This window comes from Scleropages formosus, chromosome 18 (assembly GCF_900964775.1).
Source record: "Scleropages formosus chromosome 18, fSclFor1.1, whole genome shotgun sequence".
In the NCBI taxonomy this organism is placed as follows: Eukaryota; Metazoa; Chordata; class Actinopteri; order Osteoglossiformes; family Osteoglossidae; genus Scleropages; species Scleropages formosus.
In genome coordinates, this window is record NC_041823.1 from 10,883,311 (window position 1) to 10,907,317 (window position 24,007).

The 24,007-nt window shown below is 42.9% G+C and overlaps 1 protein-coding gene across 1 annotated transcript in view; it reads left to right on the forward strand.

Annotated features, from left to right (window-relative positions):
* Positions 1 to 1,086: 1,086 nt before the first annotated feature.
* jarid2a (jumonji and AT-rich interaction domain containing 2a) overlaps positions 1,087 to 24,007 on the forward strand; it is a 92,935-nt gene continuing 70,014 nt past the window's right edge. The window contains exon 1 of the mRNA XM_018762957.2: positions 1,087 to 1,823. Coding sequence (XP_018618473.2) covers positions 1,779 to 1,823 — 45 coding nt within the window. The 5' untranslated portion in view covers positions 1,087 to 1,778. The remainder of the gene's footprint in view (positions 1,824 to 24,007) is intronic.

The window sequence follows — 24,007 nt, forward strand, 5'->3', positions numbered from 1 at the left end:
ATCCAACCATTACATGTAACCACTTGCAGGGTTGTGGTGGTCTGGAGCCTACCCTGGAGTAGAGCCTCCTCATCCTGGATGGGATAGCGGTCCATTACAAGGCAATCAGACACCCTCATTCAGGGCAATTCAAGGTTGCCAGTTCACCTGAAACATGTCTTTGGCCTGTGGGAGAAAAAACACATGAACACAAGGAACACATGAAAACTCCACAGACACAGCGGGATTCGAACCCATGCACAAACCAGAAGCTGCGAGGGATCAATGCGACCCATTTTGCCACCAGATAACAAATGTTCAGCAAGTAATAAATCTATTATAAGTTCATAAACAGCAATGAACAATTCAGCAGTTTATCACGCCGTTAATGTTGGAAAGCCTTGTTGAATTATTGTAGCCTATATAACCTTAACTTCAAAAAGTAGGTCAGCTACTTTGCAGAATAACAGTAAGACATACTAAGGGCAAGAACGCCTAAAGGTAAATGTACTTGCTACTTTCTTTTTAATATGTTTGAAGTGGTACTGATTTTTACGTGTGAGTATTGTAGAGAGCTATGGTATCTGCAGAATTAATTCACATTTCAAGCACATATTTAATTATACATGCAGTTAAAATTTAAGACTGGAAATGTGAAACAATTAGAGCTGATGTTTATTACTCTGGGAAGAGATCCTGAGCTTGTGACGGTGACTGATGGCCAGTCCTGGGTGTGAAAGTGATTTCGAGACAGAGGTTAGGGCAGACGGGCTCGGCCCTAGGTGCGCACCTAGAAAGAGGAAGAAGGTGAGGAAAAAAATGAGAAAGGGAAGGGAAGCACAATTAAAAATGGGGAAGGAGAAAAGGAGAAGGAAAAGAGAAAGAGGAAACAGGGAAGAGGAGATGAGGGAGGGAAATGAATGAGAGGAGAGGAAAGAGGGGATAAAAGAGGGAGCATAAAAACAATAAAGAGGAGGGATAAAAGAGAAGAAGAGAATGAAAAGATGGAGCAAAGAGAAAGAAATACGAGAGAGAGGAAAGCAAGAAAAAAGAGGAAAAAGAAAAAAAAAAGGATGTGGAAAAGAGAAATGAGAAAGGTTGTAAAAACAATAAGGAGTGGTGAGAGGAGGATAACAAGAAAAAAAAAAAGACTAAAAAACGCAGAGAGGAGAGAGCGGAAAGGTGATAAACGGGGAAAGAAAAGAAGAAGCATGAGGAAAAGTGGAGAGGAGAATGACAAGAGGAGACGAGAGGAGAGAGAGGAGGCTGGTTTGGAGAAGGTCGTTGGCGGCGCTGCGGAGCCCGTCCGCTCCGGCGCTCGTCATCTTCCAGCCCCTCCGCCGAAACGTGACTCAACCTTTTATTTATTCCGTCACGTTTAAATCCCCCCTGAACAAGATGTAGATCAGAGCCCTGTCTGCACATACCGAGCCGTTTACTGTCCTTATCGCGCAGCGGAGTCCGCCGCCCGCCCGGCCCAGGCTTTTCATTTCTTTTTCTTTTTTTTATTTTTCCCTACCACTGGAAGACATCGCTACATGTTAGGAAAAAATGTTGTGCCAATTTGATTTTTCTTTTTGATTTTTTTTTTTTTTGTAAATTCTCGCCGTTTCCATCTGGAGATCGCGGGAAGGGGACACGGAAGAGGGAATTAAAAGCCTTTTTTCGACTTCACTTTGCAGCTTTAAATACCCTTTAAAAGCCGCGACGCGTGCGGGTGCTGCGGAGACGGACGGACGGACTGCGAACAGATTCATGCTGCCGTGCTGCGTGTAGCGAGCGCGCTCTGGAATTGCACGATGAGCACGGAACGACCCAAGAGGAACATCATCCACAAGAAATACGTGAGTGTCCGTTCGGACGCGGCTCGCGGTGACAAGTCAAGTTCAGGTCCGCGCCGCGGCTCCGCTCGCAATGCTCCTCGACGCCGTTTTCGCTCGCGCCCCTGTGTCACTTACTCCGCCGCGCGCCGCTGCTCGGACCGGCGCTTGTTACTTTTTTTGTTTTTGTTAAATCATGTGTTTATTAAAACGGACACGGGTTTCAGGTCCATGCAGCCCCCTTATGCCGCGACTGAACGTTCGTGCAAATCATGGAAGCAAACTCAACTTAGAGGGAGGTCGCCTGCTGTGCTCGATGTGGTTGAGCGATTAAGACCAGACTTGGTCAACAAAGACACCCGTACGCCTGTGTATTTTTTTTTTTTCCCCCCCCAAACAAAAATGCCTTTTGTTTTCGGTCCTCGACAGAGCCCTATAGTGTATTTGTTGCTTCTTTCTTTTTCCGGGTTCCGTTTTTACATGCAATTGCAAACTCTTCATTTTTTGGTCAGTCAGTGCCCACGGCCCGGGGGGGGGAGCGGGGGAATGTAACTAGCGTCGTTACCGGTTCGGTAACGCTATTCCCCGGGGGGGTCCTGGCCTGCGGCTCGGCTCGGCTCAGTTCAGCTCAGCTCAGCGCAACTCGTCCTCCTTCCTAAGACACGCACTTTCGCTGGGTCACGCTTGGAGCTACACTACTGCGTGAACTTCGAAGAAGGTGGCCGAAGGGGGGGTCAGACGGACGGTCCACCGCGTGCGCGCATTAAGTGTTCGCGACGTGTCGACACTGTCGTGCGTGACGTCCTCGCGCGTTCTCAGGGAACTGCGCTCGCGGGCGGACAGTTGCGCGGCACGTGCGGATGCCATGGCTGTAGTAGGACCTTCGATGGAAGGAAAGCAGAAGCTGAGCCTGAGGTGTTTCCTGGAGACTCGCTGCAGTCGCATTGCAGAGGAGAGGACCGTGCCGTTTTGTCTCCTTCTCCTGGAACAAGTACAATTAAGTGTGATGGACTGACTGAGGAGAAGATGTCATGACCCTCAGGGTGTGTGTCCTTGAAGGAAGCCGTGGCTGAAGCTCATGGACGAGATGCCCCAGACACCCCCTTTCACATTTAAGTCTGCAAACCATGTCCATGTGTGTGTGTTAATAGAGGTTCCTTTAATTCCCTTAAGAGGAGCCAGATGCTCAGTCAAGACTGCTGGACAACCAAACGGTGTCCAACAAAGAGGCTTTGGGGTCCAACTTTGGGAAGAATTAGCTTTAAACAATTTATAGGTCCCTCCGAAGTTGCTAGATCCTCGGTTAATGACTAGAAGAATGCGTTTGTTCAGATGGTTCCCCATAAATACAGCAATGTGTGTGTCAGTTTAGTATGGGTTTAATTTAAGGCCTTGGAGCAACAGGTTTTGTGTTTGTTTGTTTTTTTTTTTTTTGACAGGGTTGCTTTATTGTCGGTCATAAAGGTGCAAAAGTTAATACGTGATTTAAATCCCTTTTGCAGAATTAAGACATCTGGAACCGTATGTGAATTAGTCATATCTTGTCCAGATAACGGGTACAAGAAAATTACCGTTCATGTATTTAAAAGATGTCAATTTAAATAATTGCATATTCTAGCTAAAGGCTTACCTCAAAGTCAGTATTCCTTTAAGCATCTAAATACATCAAAACCATAATTTATTTTTAGCTCTTGATGTTAATTTACATGATGACCAGTGTGAGATTAAATTGTTGCAGCCCAGCCCTCTTGTTAAATCAATACATCTGCTAGGGGTTTGACCGATGGCATCAAATGAATGGAAATATCATTATTAGTTGGGATTTAATTGTGTCCTGTACAAAGAGAAATGGTTACACCTGTTTAAGATAGTGACAGTTGTTCAGGTGGAGACAAGGAATATTTCTGTTTTGCTGTATCACCCTAGTTCGGGTACAAATTGACATAATTGTAAGTAATTTACAAGACGTTACGAGTTCCTTTCAAGTATGTTACAGCAAACCTAAAAACAGCCTTTCAACAACACGCTGATCGGCAATTACCTTTGTATCCACCATGAATTAGCTGATGATAGGCGAAAGAAAGTATAGAATCTAGCATGCCAGCCACAGATTAAGTTTGATTAACCACAGCTTGGCTAAGAATTTATTTTCGGTTTCACATATTTTGTGTCACTCTGAGAGATTTATATAGTGTCTGCGGCCTACAGTGAATGCATATTTACAGAGAAATGTCCTCAGTGGGTTCTTAACAGCACAAAACTGAGTGTGAATTAACACAGAGCTAGAGATGATGCATATCGCTTAAATATTATGCTTATTGCATTTAATCAATTTGTCATACAGGAAGGAAAAAAAACAATTTCTCACATTATCTCATCAGTAAAACAAAACATGATTTCTACTAGAATTCACCAGCAAGTTAAAATCACACTATTATGTAGGTGTACATCAGTCCTATTTTAAAAACTTTCTTTTGAGTGATTTGATTAAATTTATTTGCATAGAGGATGAAACATTTCACTACTTTGTGTCATTGCTGCACATGTGGTTCTTTGTGTTTAACAGTGGTGCTGTGTGCATTTTCGGTTAAGGGCCTTATGGAAGTTTTTTTTTTTTTTAAATCAGAGTTTGAGTTTGGTTCGTGAATGATGTGGCCAAGTTAAAAGCTCACATGCACACAAAAGGCAGCAGCGCCTGCAGAAGTGTGTCCTGCTCTGTGAACTAAAATTGAAATGCATGTCTGGGATAAACATGCAGAGTGGCTTTGTGTTTGACAGCGCTGAAATGAGTTTTGATTTTGACTCGATGTTTTTGGGCAGAAGTTCAATTAGACATGCTTGCCAACATGCTGGAATCCACTGCCAAATTCGCAGGCAGAATAATGCTGTGATGAGTCGATGTGGATTGCAGCTGAGTTGTTAAATGCTTGAGAACCTTTTTTCGTTTACTATATGCATAATTTTCAAAACGTTGTTTTCAGGCCCCTTGCATAGCAAATAGTGTTCGTGGAAAAGAGCACTGCATTGTAACTGAACAGGAATGTGTCTTTTATAAGTTACTGAAACACTTCAGTTGCCCTATAATACAGACTATAAGGTAAATCACCTCAAAGAAAAGCATTTGATTTAATATCAGCTTTTGTGTTTAGAATTAAATTATACTTCAGAAGTGACTGTCTCAGTATAAGAAGAAAGTTCATTGTTGGAACATGGTGTGGAGAGTAAAATATTTGAGTTGATCCATATTCTCCTGACGACTCATAGTTATTTAACTGGACTCAGTCTACAGGTATATTTTTGATCAGGGTTTATTAATTTCAGCCACTGATTGTTGTTCTTTTACATTTGCACTGTAATTGAAAGAGTGCTTTAAGCTATGGCGGATAGTCTGTTCGTGTGTTGGCAAACCTAAAGAGGAAATGAGAGAATTACTACACTAAGTACAGCTTAGTACCAGAGCAGCATTAAAACAAGCCTCGCATCTGAAGCGGCGGAATTGCCATGGCAGCTGCGTGCATGTCAAGAAAGGCCTCTTGGAGGACAGAGACGCAACTCTTGTATGGAAGAAGCCTTTTTTTTTCCTTTCCTCTTCTCGGTTCTGAACAGCCTAATGTTTCTGCCAGCAAATATTCTCACTTTTTTGCACCGTTACTGGAGCTGCTCTCGATCGGAGCTGCAGGAATCGGCGCTAGACGGGTCCCTCTCTCTCTCATTACCTTTGTTTGTTTTTGTTTTCAGTGTTGCAGTGTCACGACTGTGGCTCCTAATGTATTTCGCCCCGTTGTTGGCAGTTGCGTTTTGCGGTTGTGTGATTATTAGGAGGATGCAGGCGAACTCCAGGACGGTCATAAAAGTTTGAACTTGACTGTTGCGATGTTGCAGAAGTCGGCGTATGTGTTCCTCACAGTTGACTCATAATGTGCGATTAGGTGTGAACTGATGTTGTTTTTATTTGCCGTGATCGCCGTCGACTTCTGTCTCACGCGTACGTAACCTTTCTGCAATCTCCTTTCTGTTTTCAAGGGGCAGGGCTGCGACCCCAGTGGGCCTCGGCGCTCTGTTTACTTTGCTGCTGCTTGCAGGCCTGAGACTGAGGAGAACTGCAGCGATCGGGGAACGTCCGGTCCGTCCATCTAGGAGTGAAAGAAAACATACAAAATATCAAACTTTTTACAGCGGTGTCCTGGGTATTAAGGCTTCACACTGGTTTTTGTCGAGGTTCGAGGGGCTCAGCTTAACCTTACTCAACTTAATTTCTTTGTCTGCATCATTAGTAGTTTATTCTGGAGTCATTTTATGAGAACAGGTCAAAAAGTGCCATGTCCCTCTATTTGAGAGTGTGTGTCGTCTTGTATTATGGCACGGCACTGTTGGTAGGGATAAAAATCTGTTTATTCAGTGCTCAGCTTGGCTTAAAATTCACGTACTGTAGGTATTCGCCCGGATTACAAAAGCACAGTTTGAACCGCTACTGCCGGCATCTCTGAAGAATATTATAGCTGCACTCATTGCGATACTGTATAGAATGTTGTATAACAAGGTCATCTTTTGCATAATTTTTCAAGGGATGGGGAGCTGAAGAGAAATCGAGGATCGTGTTCGGTGGAACGGTTGTACGTGATTCACTGAATGGTTGTGGGTTCTGTCCCTGGCTGAGATCTTCGAGCAGCAGGTCACTTGTACTCTCTCTTTGGCACTTTGTGACTTGACAGACCTCGATCGCGGAAGTGGCGGTGTCGCGCGATGAGGCGGTAGTACATCGGGCTGCTCTCTGTGCTAAGCCATCATCGAGGAGGGGGCTCTGTGCCTTGCTTGCCAGTCGGAGATCAGCGAGTAGAGTATCTAAATGGTGCTTCTAAAAATAACCACCTTGTTATCAAGCGAGAGACGAGGATCCTGCAGAACAAGCCGTTAAAAGCGGGCCTCGGTCTGCCTGCTGCATATCTGGTGTACAGTTGAGGCCAAAACAGCTATTTTTATCACTTCCTCTTACTCCTTAAGTATCTGTCACAGCTACTGCTGCATTTGTGTCCAAGGCTAAGAGATTCTAATTGGGTCTGTTCGTTCCACTTAGTGTACTGCTTTAACAGGATTGTCCTCACCAGTGTTGGTTTTTCCAGGCAGCAAACCAGGTCAGTTAGTCTCGTTATTTGGGGGTTTGCGTTACTTTTACAGTCGTACGGTAACGTGGTTTATCTGGTCCTTCTCTATGTATTATTTCCACATTACTTCCATAAGCACACGAATTCCACGTGCCATGTTCTTATTAGAAGGCATTTCTGCCCCGTAGAATTAAATCAAATGTCAGATGACTTCCCAGAGGTAAACGAGCTTTCCTGTGTGCAGCTTGGAAGGCTCCTACGTAGGATGCGTTTGACAGGTTCCTTACTTAAAGCAATTTAGCATTTGAAATCCTATTTAGGGCAATTTAGATTAAGCCTTTTTTAAATGCGCTCCCCTTCCTTGTCGCACAAAGTTCGTGATTCTGACCTTTTTGTTGGAGAGTAATGAGCTGAATGGTCCGCTTGGCAGACGCGGCAATGCGTGCGCAGGTGAACCAAGGCAAATGGGCGATGAAGGAACTGTAAGAAAGGACTTGCATGGTAACTAATACAAAAAGGCTGGGAGCTGCTTGCAGGAAAGTATTGATTTTCTGCCCCGTCTCACGGTGCACCAAAAGAGTCGCAGTGTATTTTGTAGGTGATCAATAGGACGTTATTCATTGCCTGACGCGGCAGGCTCTGGATACAAGGGACGTAACTCTTGGGCGCCTTCGGTCGAGCCTCTTTGCTCAAAGGAAGGCCTTTTAATTATGAAACGTTATCTTTGCTGAACAACCAAGTCACTCTTGTACCGATGGCAGATTCTTTTCTTTATAGCACTTCTCACCAGCAGTTACAATTCAGAATCAATTGTGTCTTTTCCAGGGTTTTATTGTGTTTTAGAGTTGCCAAAGTAAATTTTGGGCCCCCTCCAGCCCGGCGGTCTGGACTGGGAACTCGACAAGCTTTTCCTGTCCATTGCCACGTTCCCAGGCTGCCAGGGGTGCCCCTCTGTCTCTGTAGAGCGGTTCTCAGTCACAGCCTCTCTGGACACGTGTGCTGTGGCTGAACTTGACTGAAATGCGCTAAAAGGTTGAGCTCATAATCAGTGGTGGTGTTCTGTATGTGGTCAAACAGTGCATACAGAGCCTGCTTCTGGGAGGTCTATGGCTTGGGACTGACTTATCCTGTATTACTATTATTTATTTAAACACTGAACATGGAGCCACAGTCCACCCTGACAGTCTCCAGCTGAGCAGTCTGGCTGTGATTGTACCCACAGATCATTGTCACCGCCCCCCCCCACCATGCAATAACTGCTGTTGCTACAATTTAGTACATTTTGGTAATGATTCATATACATGTTTTGTGCTTAGAGTGAGGAGCGTTGAACATGCCTTTGACATAATTCCTGATGCCTAAGAGGGATCGTCACTTACATCTTATTAATTTCTTGAGGATTCTTCTGCCACATTCTGCGAGTTGCTCATGCTACGAGGAGTCCCTGTAAGATGAACATTTTCTTACTTTTTTGGGCTATTTCCACCTCAGTACAATCTTAACTTTCATTAATATCTCATCTACTCCTACATTATACATTATGAAGTAATTTTTAAGAAAAATGTTGCTGTTGAAAATACAATATATGAAAGACTACCTTGCCCCCTGTTGGGGGGTGGGACTATGCTACCCTGTTTCTATAGCAACTGCAGTTGTGTGAGAATAGAGTGTCTTTCAGCCTATTCAGAATCTGCTCTTGAGTGTCCCAAAATAGTGGGGCTCTGAAATGGTAATGACATCAGGCTCTTGTTTTGGTGGTGGTAGGGTGGGGGTCACTGGGGGGGGGGGGGGGGGGGTGTCAGCGGTTGCTCACTTATTCAGGGTAAATAAGTTTAAATGCACTGTGCAAATTCATTGTGTCAACAGGAACACAAAATGCTTGCACTTATATTATGGTACAGGCATTAAGGACGTTATCGCCGCAAGGAGTCTTGTAAACGGTGGCTGTCAAATGCTTTAGCTAACCCTAATGTAAAACATGCACTTGGTAGCACCACGGATTCTAAAGAACTTCTATAGAGACTTCTGTGATGTTAGATAGCTCTTAATTACCATTGCAGAATAAAGTTGTTAGCTTTTATGAACCTTTACCCAGCTGACAGCAATAAAAATGGGCCTTTGCGCTTTTCACATATTTTGTTGAGGTTTTTTTTTTTTTTTTTTTTTTTTTTTTTTTTTTCTCTCCCCTCTCCTTCTCCCTACACTTACCTGGTGTATACTGCTAAGACTATAGGTTGCATAAATTACAGGAATTTGTGTAATCGAAATTTGGTATTTTGATGTATCAGTTTGTCATCGTACTGTATTTACGATCCTGAGTAACGAGAAACAAAACCTGGCTTAAAAAAAAATACACTTCAGTAAAGTGTTCCTATTTGACGTCCGAGGCCACTGCCAAAGTAATCTGGCAGTGTTTCTCTTGCTGTGCAAACACTTTTATGTCTGCCAGACATTGAGTTATGCAATGCTTTTTTCCCCGCACTAAGGTCACGTGTCTTTGCTTGTGTACGACACTGAAAAATGGAAGTCATTTGTTCTTTCTGCAAATGTGCTCTCTTTGTAGGAATATGTGCCATATAACCTTACTTTGAATGCCCTTGCCTTTTAAGTTTTAATAGCTCTCCTATATGCATGACGATGTTTTTTGTTGTTTTTGGCTCATATTCCCACAGTTCACAAATGAGTAAGCCAAGCAGTGCAGTGACTTTGCACAGGGGAGTGTAATGTTCCTGTTCATTTTCATCAATCTCTGATTTTAATGCTTTGGTGGGAGGAAAAAAAAAAATGAAAGCAGAAATAGAGCAAGAAGGCCACGTAATACTAAAAAAAAGATTTTATCCATTCATGTTTACTTTTCAAATTTGTGCTTTGGTTATTTTGTGCGTGTCAGCAAAAGATTGTTTGGGAAAATAACCCCTCTCTAGTAGAGCACAAAAGTTGTTTTTAGATATGTTTAGATAGGTTGTCATTTCATCACAATAAGCAATGCTGGCAGCGACGATTTATTTAATTCTTTCTGGTGTCAGTATTATGTTCTTTGCAGTTGCAACGGAAAGTGTTATGAATATGTGGTGGTTGGTGGATGAGTCAGGTCTTTCTGTTGTGTAAAAGATGGGTATTCCAAAGCAATTCTGAAATTGCATTTGCATCTATGTGAATGGCAAAGTCAGCAGTGCTTTAGCGCTGTGGGCGTTCAGCGAAGTTACGGTCTGCTAGTAGTGTCAGTCAAACTTTAAAGTCCTATAACTGTCATTTGTCCATATTCAGAGTACTTTGACTACACTCAGGCCAAGATCAGTTATGACAGAACCAACACACATCTATCTTATGAGTGTCTTTCATCAAAGAATTCAGATGTAATGAACCACATGCACACCAACATATATTAGGATGGGGTGCACGACTTGAATGTCTAAAATCCATTAAAACATGGCTCCATTCAAACTGTAAGGTTGAAATCATAACCATAAAATATCAAGAAATGTTATATATGTAAAATCCTAGAAAAACATGAATGAGCAAGATTTTACACTATTTCCAGTTATGTAAATATCAGCCACTTGATTAAGTGTCATAATTAAAAAAACAGTTGTGCTTTGATGTAATTTTATCTTCAGTGAAAGAATATAAATCTCGGATATTTTCCAAAAAAGGCACAGTACCATTCTGCTATTTTTAAATGATTTATTTAAGTTTATAAATATTGTAAGGTACTATTAAATATTCTTAGAGAAGCAACAAGATTTTCAAGTTTTTAGAATTTAGATTTTTAAAAAAAAAAAAAAAAAAAAAATTGCTGTCTTTTTTTCCATCCCTCAAATGTATAATTTCCGTGAATAATGTTCTCACTGAGCGTTGCTGGAAAATTGCTGAAGAAGTACTTTTCCACAGAATGTTTTTTTTTTTTTTTTTTTTCTCTCAGTTCCTTAAATGAAATTTTTCTGTTCAGATCGTGCAGACTGACTAATAACAGATTCATAACCGGGACTGTGGTCGTCTTGTTATGTCACAAATTGGCAGCACAGTTTGTGACTGTGTCACATCATCGCGGAGAAGTGTGCATCTGTCACACTAAAATGAATTATTCAGTACAGGGAATCGTTGTGCTCTGTGCAGTTTGCCCGACCAGTAATCTAAATCCACCTTCACTGTTCCCAGAGTTCCTTCTGGGACCATGCAAGCTGTGCAGAACAACCTGAACAATTAACTCCTTTAGTGCTCCTGGCCGCACCGGGGTGGTTGAGCGTTCCCACCAAACTCGCTCATAATGGTTTCTCATATATCGTGATCGGCTTTCGTTTCCAAAAGCGGGTCACGCTCTTTGGCATCACCTTCCCCGCTCTCCATTTTTTGAGTTTCCCCCTGGGAGATGAAACCTGTCTGAATCCTGGAACACTGACAGCTAAAGCCAATGCTTGCCTTAATTTAACACCTTACCTTAAAGCTGATGTAATATTTCCCCAAAAATCAGTACTAAAAGCTTTGCAGACGTAAATTAAAAGTGTGACATATCTCGGGGTATAATGTAAATATTAGTTTGTGCTGAGATGAGTGGTGGGTTCTGTGTTCCAGGTTTTTATAGCAGACCTTTATGTTCAGTTGAAAAGTGATGCTGCCAGCAGGGTGGTTATCGAGGACATGGGGTCGCCGTGTGTGAGAACGCCGCGGTTGGCTTTGGCCCGAGTGTATCAGCCGTCAGTTTCCTGTTGCAATTTCATCCATAGCCTCGAGGTTAGCCTGTAATCTTATCTCCCTGCCTCTTTGAATTGGACTCGGTGAACCCGCCTTACCTCCGTTCTCCCGGTATGTCTCACTACCCCGTTTGAACACCGTCCACCCCAGTCTGCTACATATTTCATATAGTGCAGGAATTACAGTAATATTACCGAGTAAGAGTTGCCGAGTGAGACGACCTCGGCTCTAGGTGAAATTTGTGTTTTGTCTGGATTTTTGAGGTTTGTTAACAGCCACCGGATCCGTTGAACTGGAGGACGTGGTATTATTTTGAAAAGGATTTCAAGACCTATAAGTGATGATCTTTGCATCTGACTACGGGTATCAATAAAACTGCCTCACATTCTCGGCCAGCTCACGTGTCCTCCCAGGACAGGGAGACGGAGGATGACCCACCCCGTTTGTAACCGAAACCCTCCTGCAGCTCACCCTGGCGTTAACGCCTCGTTAAACGTGCTGCAATTAATCCCTGTGAGGTAAATGACATCACTGGGAGTCATGATGCCCACATTGCAGGGTGGACATGGGTGGACTCCGGTCAGGCTCGGAACATGTCCACGCTAGTCCATGCGCAGGTCTGGCCAGCACGGCCTTGAATCGTGGCTGTGAATTGTGGGTTTTCTATGCATAAGGGCCGCTCTGTTTGGGCTGGTGCTACAGCAATAGCGGCTGGTGTTCTTGAGCATCCTCCAAGACCGTCCAATGGGCCAGGCTGACAGTCATTCTGCTTCGGAGCTCTGCAGCAGTCGCGGCCCAGCTAGATGATTACAAAATCACCGGGTGTGTTGCATTTGAATTTGTACTGGAACCTCAAAAGTTGACTGCCAGACTGCCTGTGCATGAAATGCATTTGACTATATATAGAATGCCTTATGGTTATGATTTTTTTTTTTCCCCCTCTCTTTCCCCCCCCCAATGAAAAAAGGTTCTGGCATTTTTTTTTTTTTTTTTTTTTTTAATTAAAACCTTTACCTCATCAGATTTCCAGAGGGACATTTTCAAAGTGAAATTATTAATATTTCAATGTCCTGTGAAAGAGAGACTGATTCTGGAAGTAAGCAACGTGTCTTATTCTTCTGTGTGAAACAGAAACAGTGCAGTGACCATGTTTACAGTGTAGTGGAAAATCCAGTTATTTATCCCTGCTAGAGTTGCTCGATAAACTGGGAAAAGAACTTGTGCACGAAGGGAGGCCTACGGTACACATTTCATTAGCATGCCCTTTAAAAGAGACAAGAGTCTCTTAATTTTTTGAGCACACTTTAAAAAATATTTTTATTTACATCCTTTGACTTTTTGTCCTCTCTGCTGGTAGAACTAAAAGATGTGCATCTTGATGAAATGTGGCCCGTGTTTCTTCTCTTCTTCACGTTTTGGGACTAAACCTGCTCTGTCGGAGCAAAATTTGACCCTTTTTAGTGATGCATGCGTTTTCTAAAACTATAGGTACCCTCCTGCTTATCATCCAAATCTCCTTCTCATTCCATCATTTCTTCAGAGGCTGGTCGCTCCGGTTCTCTCTCATGTGCAAACAAAGGGGCTCAACGATGGCTGCGTTCCAAAGCATGCTCTGCATTTCCGTGCTGCTGTAAACGGAACGCGAGTATGTCAGAGAAAGATGCTTTTAATGGGATGCTGAGTGGGTTTGTTTGTGGGTGGCCTTGCAGTTTGATTCAGATGGCTTTTACTTTTGATGATCTCGAGCGAGACCGGCCAATTGAAGGCATTAGGCCGCAGTCGACTCTTCCAGATAAGCTTACGATCGCCTGAAATCTAAACTCTCACAGCCATATATGTACAGTATCTTTGTTTCTGTTTTTTCAAAGCACCCATAGGTTTGAAATGAGTAAAATCAGATTTGAATGTAATGTCACTTTTCGTTTTCCTTCACCGGCATAAACCAAAGCCATCCCTGAACCAAACCAGAGACGTTTGTGAAATGTGAAGCAAACGCATTCATTTATGGTTGTAACCAAAGAATGGCTTGAAAATTCTGTGGCAGTGTGATTTATTTTCTTGGTCACACAGAATTTCAGGATGACTCTATGGAGCGCATCAATCAGTAGAAGTAATTTCTGTATTCTGTTCTGGTGTCACGGAACCATTGTCCGCCTTGGCCCAGAGGTTGGCCCTTAATCTCTACTGCACGCTCAGTGTGCTTAGCGCAGACTTCATACTGCAGGCTCGGTTTATACCAATATTTATCCATTTAGCTGATTCTTTCCTGTAGAGTGACATAGCATTAAGGTACTTAGTTATTTTCCTGTTGGGGTAATTCAGAGTAAGTACTTTGCTCAAGGGTATTACAGGAGGAATAAGGTTTCGAAGCTGGTGGCTGCTTTAACCACTGTGCCTCCTGCTATCTCCAGGTAGTTGAATGTCCTTAATTCTGGGGTTTTGATTTGTGAAGTCTTTGACTTTCCAACTGTCATTTCACTGGCCGTCAGTAATGGAATAGATTCATTTACCTTTCGGAAGTAATTATGGCTTTACTGATTCCTAGTTGGATGTAAAATTTTAAGAGGGTTCTGAGGGAAATATTCAGAGCTCTCGTGCTCCGCTCGTCTCTCATCGCTGTTCACATTTAATGCCTGACAGGGCCGCTCGAGACCTTGTTACCATTCATACATCGGGCTTTCAAGCACAGGCCTTTCCTCCTCTGTTTTTTGTCTTGTGGCCACAGTGATTTGCTTGGCACCAACATTATTTGACTTAAAAACACAACAAGCTGAGGAAAGACTGCCTCGAATATACTGGAGTGCGGGTTCTCCAAAAATGCCTAAGAAAGCAAACGGGCCTTGTATGACAGCTTGCTTTTCAGGACAGCTCCGGTGTCTGGTGTCATTTTCCCTTTAAATGTCACTTGTAATTTAAGGGTACAAAACAGCAAGAGATGGGTTTCTCAAATAAAGAGGAATAACTCCTCCTGTGAAGGGGTCATTGCTGGCGGCTAATAAAATAAAACAAGTCTCAGAATGGCAGTTTAAAAGTTCGGTAGGAATTTGTCACAGCAGACTTGTACAAACACTTAAGAGCGCAGAATCGGTGTTTAAAATGATGCTAACAGGTTAACGGTTCATAATTTCTCTCAGATATGTAGAGTATGGCGGAGTTAAATGTAAAAAACAGAGGAACATGGTCAGGCATCTTCAGTTCTGGCTTTGGCTGAAGTAAAAAAAAAAAAAAAAAATGCAGTGTTTTGCAGACTCTCACTTCAAAAGCCACTTACACTTGCAGAAAAACATGACGCATGGCAAAAACAATAGGACCGCAGAGATACAGCAGTATAGAAACTGCCAAAGCTGGCTGACACACTGTGTTTATTTCCTCCGACCCTGAAATGGATTCCATCTAAGAACACTTACATGACTTCTTCTCAAAAGAAGAATGTTTTGATTCCTTAAAATGCGAATTGATTCCTTCATTTAGCTCCAGGGTCTGCTCTTTTCTTAAAACAAATCCAGCTGTGAGCTAATTTTCCGCTATCAACAAATCATGGGTCTACAGTAGGTGAAGGAAACGCGGCAAGCAATTTCACGCCCACGGTTCTATTACAGAGGTGCATCTCTTTTTTTTTTTTGTGAGCTTCTTTTTGAACATGTGAGAATTGTGGTCTTTTAGCTTTATAGGTGTGTTTCTCATTCCCAGCACCCTCTCCGCAGCCTAACGCACGTTCACGGCTCTCCGAGCTGAGCTGGCTGTGAGGTTACGCGTGACCGTTCGGCCTTTGTCGGTCCCCGGAGGGGTTCCTCCCTGTTGCTATGCAGATTGATGAGGAGAAAAGCCCGTGGTGGCGAATGGGAGTCGGGAGCAAAGCTCAGTGACCTCCTTCCTTGTTCCCTCTCAAGGAGATGCGGGAGAAGTAGGTCAGAACGGAGAGTCATGGACACGCTCTACGGGGCCTGCCGAATCAAGATTTGTGAGGTTTCTTTAGCCACTTCAACTTCCAACGCATGGAAGCAGGGTCCCTGTAGGCTCCAGTCGGAGTGGGCGGGGTCACGGGCCCAATGATGTCAAGTGCATTAAGGCAGGATGTATGAAAACTGTCTTTACTTTGCCGCAATCACAGAACAAAATTCAGTGTCGAACAAAAATGTAAGACAAAGCCAGACAAGAGGGCAAGAAAAGGGGAGCGGAGAGTGTGCGTGTGTCCCTGGCTGTGTGTACGAGAGAGCAATACGTGCTGCTGTTGTTGGGGTAAAGCATGTTGGAGGCGGAGCTCCACTCCTTAGCCCCACCCAGGAGAGGCTCTCATTGGTCCTCAGCAGCTGAGTGGCTGGCACTGCCACAAAGGTCGCGTTCTGGTGAGCAAAGTACGAGTCTCCGAGTACTGTAATCGGACCTTCTGGGATTCCCCAGAGCACTGTGTTTTCTGTTTATATACCTAATAACAGCAGCAACGAGAATTTTTACATACCGGTTGTGTATGGTAAGGAATACGAGAAATCGAGTATATCTGTTTCTTGTAGAACCCAAGAAACGTTTAGAATAGTAAAAAAAAAAAAAAAAAATGTAGGTAAGTTTTTATAAACTGGTTCAGCATCAGATTATGATATCGCAAGATAAATTAGCAGAAGTGCAGTATGTAAGATGCACAGTGATGCCAGACTATATGACATAGATTAATTAGCATCTCCACTTCCTCCAAATGAAACATCCATAGCCCCTTATGTGAGCTGTACCATTTATTCTGTGTTGCACGTATGGCTGTAGTGGCAATGCGGATTCGCTCCGGGACCAAGGGGGAACGACACGAAGCCACTGCTTACCGGACAGAGGGGGAACCCACAGGGCCTGCTGTCTACCAAGTGCACGTCTTCCCCAGGCTATGTGTACTTGATGAGGACAAGACTAACTCCAGGGGTGCTCTAATTTACATTTCCATTTATTTATTTATCTGACAGTTTTCTTCACAGTGACTTACAATGATTTACCCAGTGGGGTGATTCTTATAGGAGCAGTTGAAGGTAATACCGCGATCAAAATTTTTACAGCAGGAGATGAGATTCAAACCTCGACCCTCTAACGGTAACGACTATAACTGTTACCCTACCTGCTATATCCAGCAGAATTAAAAAAGCTTAATTTGATTGTATTTATTTATTCTTCCCCCCTCTCCAGCACTCATAATGCTGCTTTGACTCAGAAAGGGACACAAAGGTATCCTGTCATGATCCATAAGCTGACTCAGGTGGTTTACTACCCAGTTGGAACAAAAACCCTCTGGACTTGGGCCACCGGGACCGCGGTTGGTGCGACATTGTTCCACCACGGGTTGTATACAGTAGTATGTAACCCTCATCAGATCCCCCTGCATATTTCCCTGGCTGCTTGGACTGTGGCTATGGACCATGCAATGGTTGTGGACCACTCTGTTTCTTTTCTCTTAGCAATCCAGGGCTGAGATATTATTTATTTTTTTTTTTCCCGCAGCTGACAGTCATGCTTCTTCGCATTTAGCAACGGACAACAGGAAGGAGCAGAAATCCCCTGATTAGCGAAGGCTTCATACAAAACAACCCTTGATTGGTAAAGCGTTACAGGGACACAGGGAGAGAACGCAACTAAAGAATCCACGGGCAAAACTTGCTGAATACTTAATGGAGCTGCAGGCGCTTTAAGTTCTACACAACTGTGCTGCGTAGCACGAAGATGTTCTACTTTTAATGCAGCTGTTTATTTGCTGGGGGTGCGGTGGCGCAGTGGGTTGGACCGCAGTCCTGCTCTTCGGTGGGTCTGGGGTTCAAGTCCCGCTTGGGGTGCCTTGCGGCGGACTGGCGTCCCGTCCTGGGTGTGTCCCCTTCCCCCTCCGGCCTTACGCCCTGTGTTGCCGGGTAGGCTCCGGTTCCCCGTGACCCCGTAAGGGACAAGCGGTTCTGAAAATGTGTGTGTGTGTGTGTGTGTTTATTTGCTTTGTATGTGATTTTTCCCAAAGGGACTTAAAAATATTACAGCTGTAGGCATTTATAGACTGGAATATTTGAGTCAGTTATGAGTTGTCCTCTGACAGTTACATCAGTCTTATGGCAGAGCCACAATTCATACATATTTAAATTGAAGTCTTGTTTCTTGAACATTGCTCCACGGACTATTATGTAATGCAATATATTATTTAAATGTGTCGGTTTTTTTCCCCTGGAAATTCCTTTATTGCTACCATTTCATCCAAAAATGATCGTTTTGCGTGTAATTGCTGGTCTTTCTGAGTTATGCATACCAGGGCCATGTGGCATAATGGTGGGAGCTGCTGCCTTACACCCAAAAGATCTCGGATCAAATCCCACCTGCTCTTGTAGTGCTGTAAATTACTCGGATAAAACATACCTTGCTGTGTCGGTCGGTTTGGAGAAATGTGTTAGATGAATAAGTGACTTGTTAATGTGTAAAATGCTTATAGCTATATGTATGACTGTAATTCGCAGTACTGGGATATGATGACACTTTAGGATAACTTTGTCACCAGTGCAATTTCACAGTCCTGAACTTCACCTCTTATCAAATCCCGCACCAAATGTTCCCTTGGTGTGTCCATGGTGCCCACACACACTCTGCAGCAGTGTGTAAAGTGAGACAAAGGCACTTTGACTTGGGCCTCGTGGTGTCAGTTGTGGAATTTAATATATGCACGCTAATGAGCAGCCGGAAATCGTGAGATATGACAATATTTTCATACACGAGAACCAATTGTTCTGCTTCCATCCCATTTCTGATCACATGCACAACAGTTTGCTGCTGTTCTGTTGTCAGTGGTGTTCGCTTAGTCTTACACAAGCTTCCATGGGGTACCCGGACTGTAGAGGACTAAAAGAAGGGTGCATTGTGCAAAAATTTCTTTTAAATAAATAAGAAAGGTCACGTGACTTTGCTGTATATTAGATTTAGCTGACTTTCTGAAAAGGGTCAAACTGTCATCCATAAATGGGGGGGAGGAATGTAAAAACAAAGATTGGACCTCAAGTACTGTTAACCGTGCACTATCTTGTCCTTGTTTTCATTTCCGTATGGTTAAATTGGTGCACTTCATGGCTGTTTATGATGTTAACATGCCTCTTGTTTCTTACAAGAACATTGAAATCTGTTTTAGAGCAAATGCAACTAACAAGACCTGCAGCAAAAAAGGGAGGGGAAAAAAAAAAAAGGCATTTGGTGGAAAAAAATAAGTTCACTGTTCTCTCCAGATTTCATTGGGGTGTTTAGCCCGAAGTGGGCTCTTTGTTTCCAGCCATTACTTTATTAGTAGCTTTTTTTAAAAACTGTGGCAATCTTTTGTATGGTTGACAGGGGAAAGCTAATGCTTACTGTGGACCTGAGGAGAATGGACATTTTACACCCAAAAAAAAAAAAAAATCACCTCAACGTTAATAATACCCATATGTTAGTTTCATAGTTTCAAGAAATATAAAAAGCTAAATTTACATTTTTTTTAAATTTTTTTTTTAATGCAATGTTCTTGTTAAGAAAGATGCCTTGTTTTTCTCATCAAGGTGGTATTGGCTGTGTGTGTGTGTACACAGTGCCGTCTTTAAGCTACTGAAATAGGCACCGTGTGTCTGGCTGTGTGTCCACACATGCGTGTCCTTATGAGGTTTGCAGGAAGACTGGCCACCCCTGTTTCCTCTGAATTTTGATAGTCCGCCACCCCCCCCCCCCCCCCCCCATATGTCGAGTACCGTAAATAGAGTTCTGGTCAGTACAGATCATTATAGTTACATTCATATCTTCTACTATCATACTTTCATTGCAAATAATTAGAAAAATAACAATTAATTAAGCTCGATTTGAAATGTCTTTTGTGAAGCTGAACGAAACATCCAACGTTCATTTTCAACCGCGTAAAGTGCATTTTGCAAATCTTGTGTGTTAGCCTTTTTGTTACGGCAGCTAATGCGGAACAATGAAGACAACTTGTCAGCCGTTGCACCTAGAGTATTTGTTCCCTAGAGTGAAGAGTTTCTCAAGCGGTGCTTGTTTCACTTTAAAACATCCATCACTGGATCCTCCTGTATTTTCCCCCCATATTTATTCACCTTTTTTGACCTCCGAATCTGCTACTGAACAAATTTAGGCACCAGTATTTTAAGACTCTTTCAGGGAGTGTAAACTTGCTTTTGCTTGACTAAAAGAAAGTCCTGCTGAAATAAAATGGTAAATCAATCTTCACCGTCTTCCACCCCCAAACCTCTGTGACCATGTGTCTGTGCTCCATGTGACTGTGGGTAGCGCAGCTCTCTCCAGGGGTTGTTCTTACAGCTGGCTTCCTCTTTCTTACATGGGTGGCCTCACCTTAGCAAGGACCGGGGAACGAGTTCCACGAGTACTTATAAAATCCCTTTAAATGCGTTGGGGGAAATTTGGATTGAAGGGGCTTGTTAACTGTGTCCTTCCCCCTTCACGGAGAAACCAAAACTGGCCACGTTGCATTGTGTTGGACCGTACAGACTATCTCCGACTTGCGATGGGATTACATTTCGATAAATCCATCGAAAGTCGAAAATGCATTTAATACACCAACCCTACCAAACATCATCGCTTCTTATCTTTTAAGAGGGTCGAGATCATCGATTGTGAAAATCCAACTTCACATGGGATGGCTATTACTGGCTTGCTGCCTTTATGCTGGGGAATTATCTTGAATTTCTCCTCAAGAGTAATTGCCTTCCTCTTCTTCTTCTCACCAGTTGCAGGAGACACAGATTCATAGACATGATGGATGCAGAAAACACAACGTAGATACTGGGGGTATCCAAAAAAACGCTGGCAACTCAGAACACTGTAGAGTATCGGTTGTATACACTAGTGACCGCATGGCAGACTGGGAGATGCGAATTGCTGCCCATCATCATGAGAGTATCGTGCCGCATATCACTTGCCTGGGGGGGGGAATCAAAATTCGAAGTACAGTTTCTACTGAATGCCTATCGCTATCGCACCATCATAAAGTCAAAAAATCCTAAATCGGGCCATCGTAACTCGGGGACCGTCTGTAGTTAGTTACAGTTCGGCTCTGGTCAGAGAGTAGGAAGACGGAATGATTAGTGTAGTGGACATGTGCAGGTTTATGGCCCCTGCCAGCACATACCTCATTCTGGGTGGGATGTTGCATCCCCACTGGGTCCTTTTATGTGGGACACGCATGGGCTGTTGAGCAGGAAACCCAGAGATGGTGTAGAGAAAATGAGATGTAAGCTGTGATGGGTTTGTCTTGGCAGCCCATCAAGGGACTGGAGTGTTTCAATAGCACTTTATTAAACGAAGTAGAAGAAACGCATCTGCAGCCGCTTGAGTTGCTGTAGGCTGACCTGAGATCAGTCAGTCTGAGTTCAGCTCCTCGGTCCAGTTCATCGTTCCCTCCAAACTTGGGGCAATGGCATCTGCTGAAGCTCTTACAGACAGGTCTGATGTCCTTAATAATCTCACCCTCCCCACCACACATGGTGCCATAGCTAACGCCATGTTGCTGTTGATGGTCTCGATGGAGATGGCACGATAGCCTTTGGTGTCATATACTTGACTAGACTGTCGCTTCATCAACGTGATCCGCCAGACGGATTGCTGTCTGCCCTCCTTCTTTACAGTTTCATTGCAATGGTAATAGTCGCTTCCAGGCTGAGCTCTGCAGCTAAATCGCTGCAGAACCGTACCAAATAAGTCCTGAGCCGCACGTTAACAACACTTTTTATATTCCTCTGGAACTGGGCCATTGAAAAAAAAATGGCTGCTGAGCTCGTAAAAGGCTGCAGGGTAAAATACCTCTATGGTGCAAAACCTAAACTTGCAGAAACGCTTTCGCATCCCGGTCGCTGGAACTGAGCCGTAGAAGAGGCACGTTTTGAGAGCGGGGTCGTGATCCGCGTTTGCCGCCGTCCTGGCGTCTGTCCATACAAGGCGCACGAAAAACACACATAATGAATGAAATGCAGAGAAGGTGAAGTGCATGTCATGACCATTTTGTGTAATTATTCTGTTTGAGTGTCTTCTCTTTGCTAAAACATGTTTGCTGAAGGTTGTGTTTTTTTTTTTCTCTCCTCTCGCTTTGAATGTCAGTTGCAAACAATTCAGCTGTTTTCCATTTTATTAAACCATATCAATTATGTTTGAATGGTCTAAGAATTGAAAGGGCAAGAGTGAGGCTCTAATTCTTGAATGTGTTTCTTGTTATGTTACACGAGAGAATGTAACTGTACCATCTGTGCAGTACTTCTAAAGGTCATTGGTTTGCTCTTTCAGTCAGTTGTTACTAAAAGAGTCCTGACACTCAATGTGGGCCTGTGTGAGTAAACACAGGAGCATCTGAGTGTTGTACGATGAATCCCAGCAATGAATCCAAATAAGGGAAGATGCAAATGTTCCCTGGTTCATCTGAACTTTCTGACAGCGATCAAACATGCGGCTATTTTAATTCCGTGTTAACTGACTGTATTAATGCAAATATGTACTTGTTTTCTCTCTACTCGAGGCATTCAGACCAGCATTTGCATTTGAAAGTGTGTCATGATGAAATTGTGGGGAAATATGACAGTAAAACTTTAATAGCTCAGAATTTCCGTGATCCATGTGCTCCTTGGGTAGAACTGTACAAACTCACAATTTTTCCATTCAAGAGCTGTTCGAAAGCTTACTTTTACCTACAGTTTGCTTACTTTTTTTTAAAGTACGGATGAAATGTACAAGTCTCGCAGCCTTTGCGAGGCAGAGCCCTGTTAAGAGATAGTGTTCGTATGACAGCGATGAAAGATGAAAGGAACTTCAACTACACAAGCGTCAGATTTGGGCTTTTACGCTGCATTTGAACGGCCCATCTTGAAGATCAAGTGAATGACCTGTGTGCGTATGCGAGAGGGTTATGTTACATTTCCATTCGTTTTCCCCATTAGAAAAATCTAAAAGACGGGCTGTATCACTGCTTTATGATTCCTTGGATATTTTACAATTGAAATTAAGGAAAAATGTTTTGTATTTTAAACAGATTTGAAAAAAATGTTGTGATGTTGAATTATAGCCTTGGGGTTTTTTTTTTTCTTTGTCTACCACCAATCTTGCAACGAAATCCAAGTTTAGTTGTTTATGGGATACTGTATCCATTACTTTGCACCATGCATGCTACACAACAAACGTATATATGAAAGTCAAACCACAGGACTTTTGCTTTCTCAGTTGTGGTGCAGAAGACATAGCCAGTGCACACAACTCCATGTGATCCTTATAGAAACCATATGTGCAGTCTAACCATGTACGCATTATACTCCACTGTGCAGAAACCTTCCCACCCCCTCACTGAATGTTCCCTGCATCCCGGGTGTGAATGTATCTCCTGCCATCACTACCCAGATGGATGCACTTATAAATCTCGGATTAATACGAGTCCTCCTTTGTTGCATTTTCGTCTTCCAAGAATGTGCTAAAAACTCCCTTGCTTTGTTAAAACGCAAAAATCTGTGTCATTTCATTTGGTGTTAGGCCATTGGTAATCATCACAACTAAAAGATGACTACATTGTTAAATGGTGTATAAAAATGTTTTGATAGTTACTAAGACAATGATTAGAATAGGATGCTTGAACTACTGCATTATCATTATTTTAACATAAAACATATAGTAATGGCAAATACGAAACAAGAAAACAGGTGGAGTCACAGTTGCAGTAATTTAAACATGGTAAAATTCCCTTCTGCTGCTCTAGTGCCATTGATCAATGTACTTACCCTGAATTGCTCCTGAAAAATAGCCAGCTCTATAAAATGGATCAAATACTGTAAGTCTCTTTGGCCAAAAGTGTTGGCTAAGCAACAAGTTAATAATATTATTTAATAAAAATGAAAACTAGAGTCAGGGTATTAAATGATGATGAGACCAGGCATTTAGGGCCCAGTGGTAGGACCTAAAGTATCTAGAATTTTATGAGCAATTTTCGTAGAAAATATTGTCCGGGACAGAAATGAGCACGAAATGAAAGAACAAGTAATATACAGTATGTGCACAGAGAGTTGAAAATAAGAAGGTTGGTTAGGATGGTGGTCACATTTTGACCATTCAGCTTTGCTGTTTTCAGATTTAATGGGGATGAAAATATGCCCGTTTAGGATTTTTACTTACAATGGGGGCTCTGTAAATTCTTCATAGTCGGGGCCGGTCTGAAAATTTACTGCCTCCTGTGGGATTAAATTTGAGGTCTGACTTGTGGTTTGAGGAACTTTCGTACTTCCATTGCCAGCAACTGTGTAAATCTCTGTATGTGTGTGTATGTGTAAGGGAAGAGAATTCGGGGATAAGTTTGTACGTCTTTGCCAGCGTTGGTAAAAGAAAATGCAGTTTTTCATAATACAGAACTGAAAAAGAGGGGTTTGGACAAAGGGTACCTAATGACATGCTTGA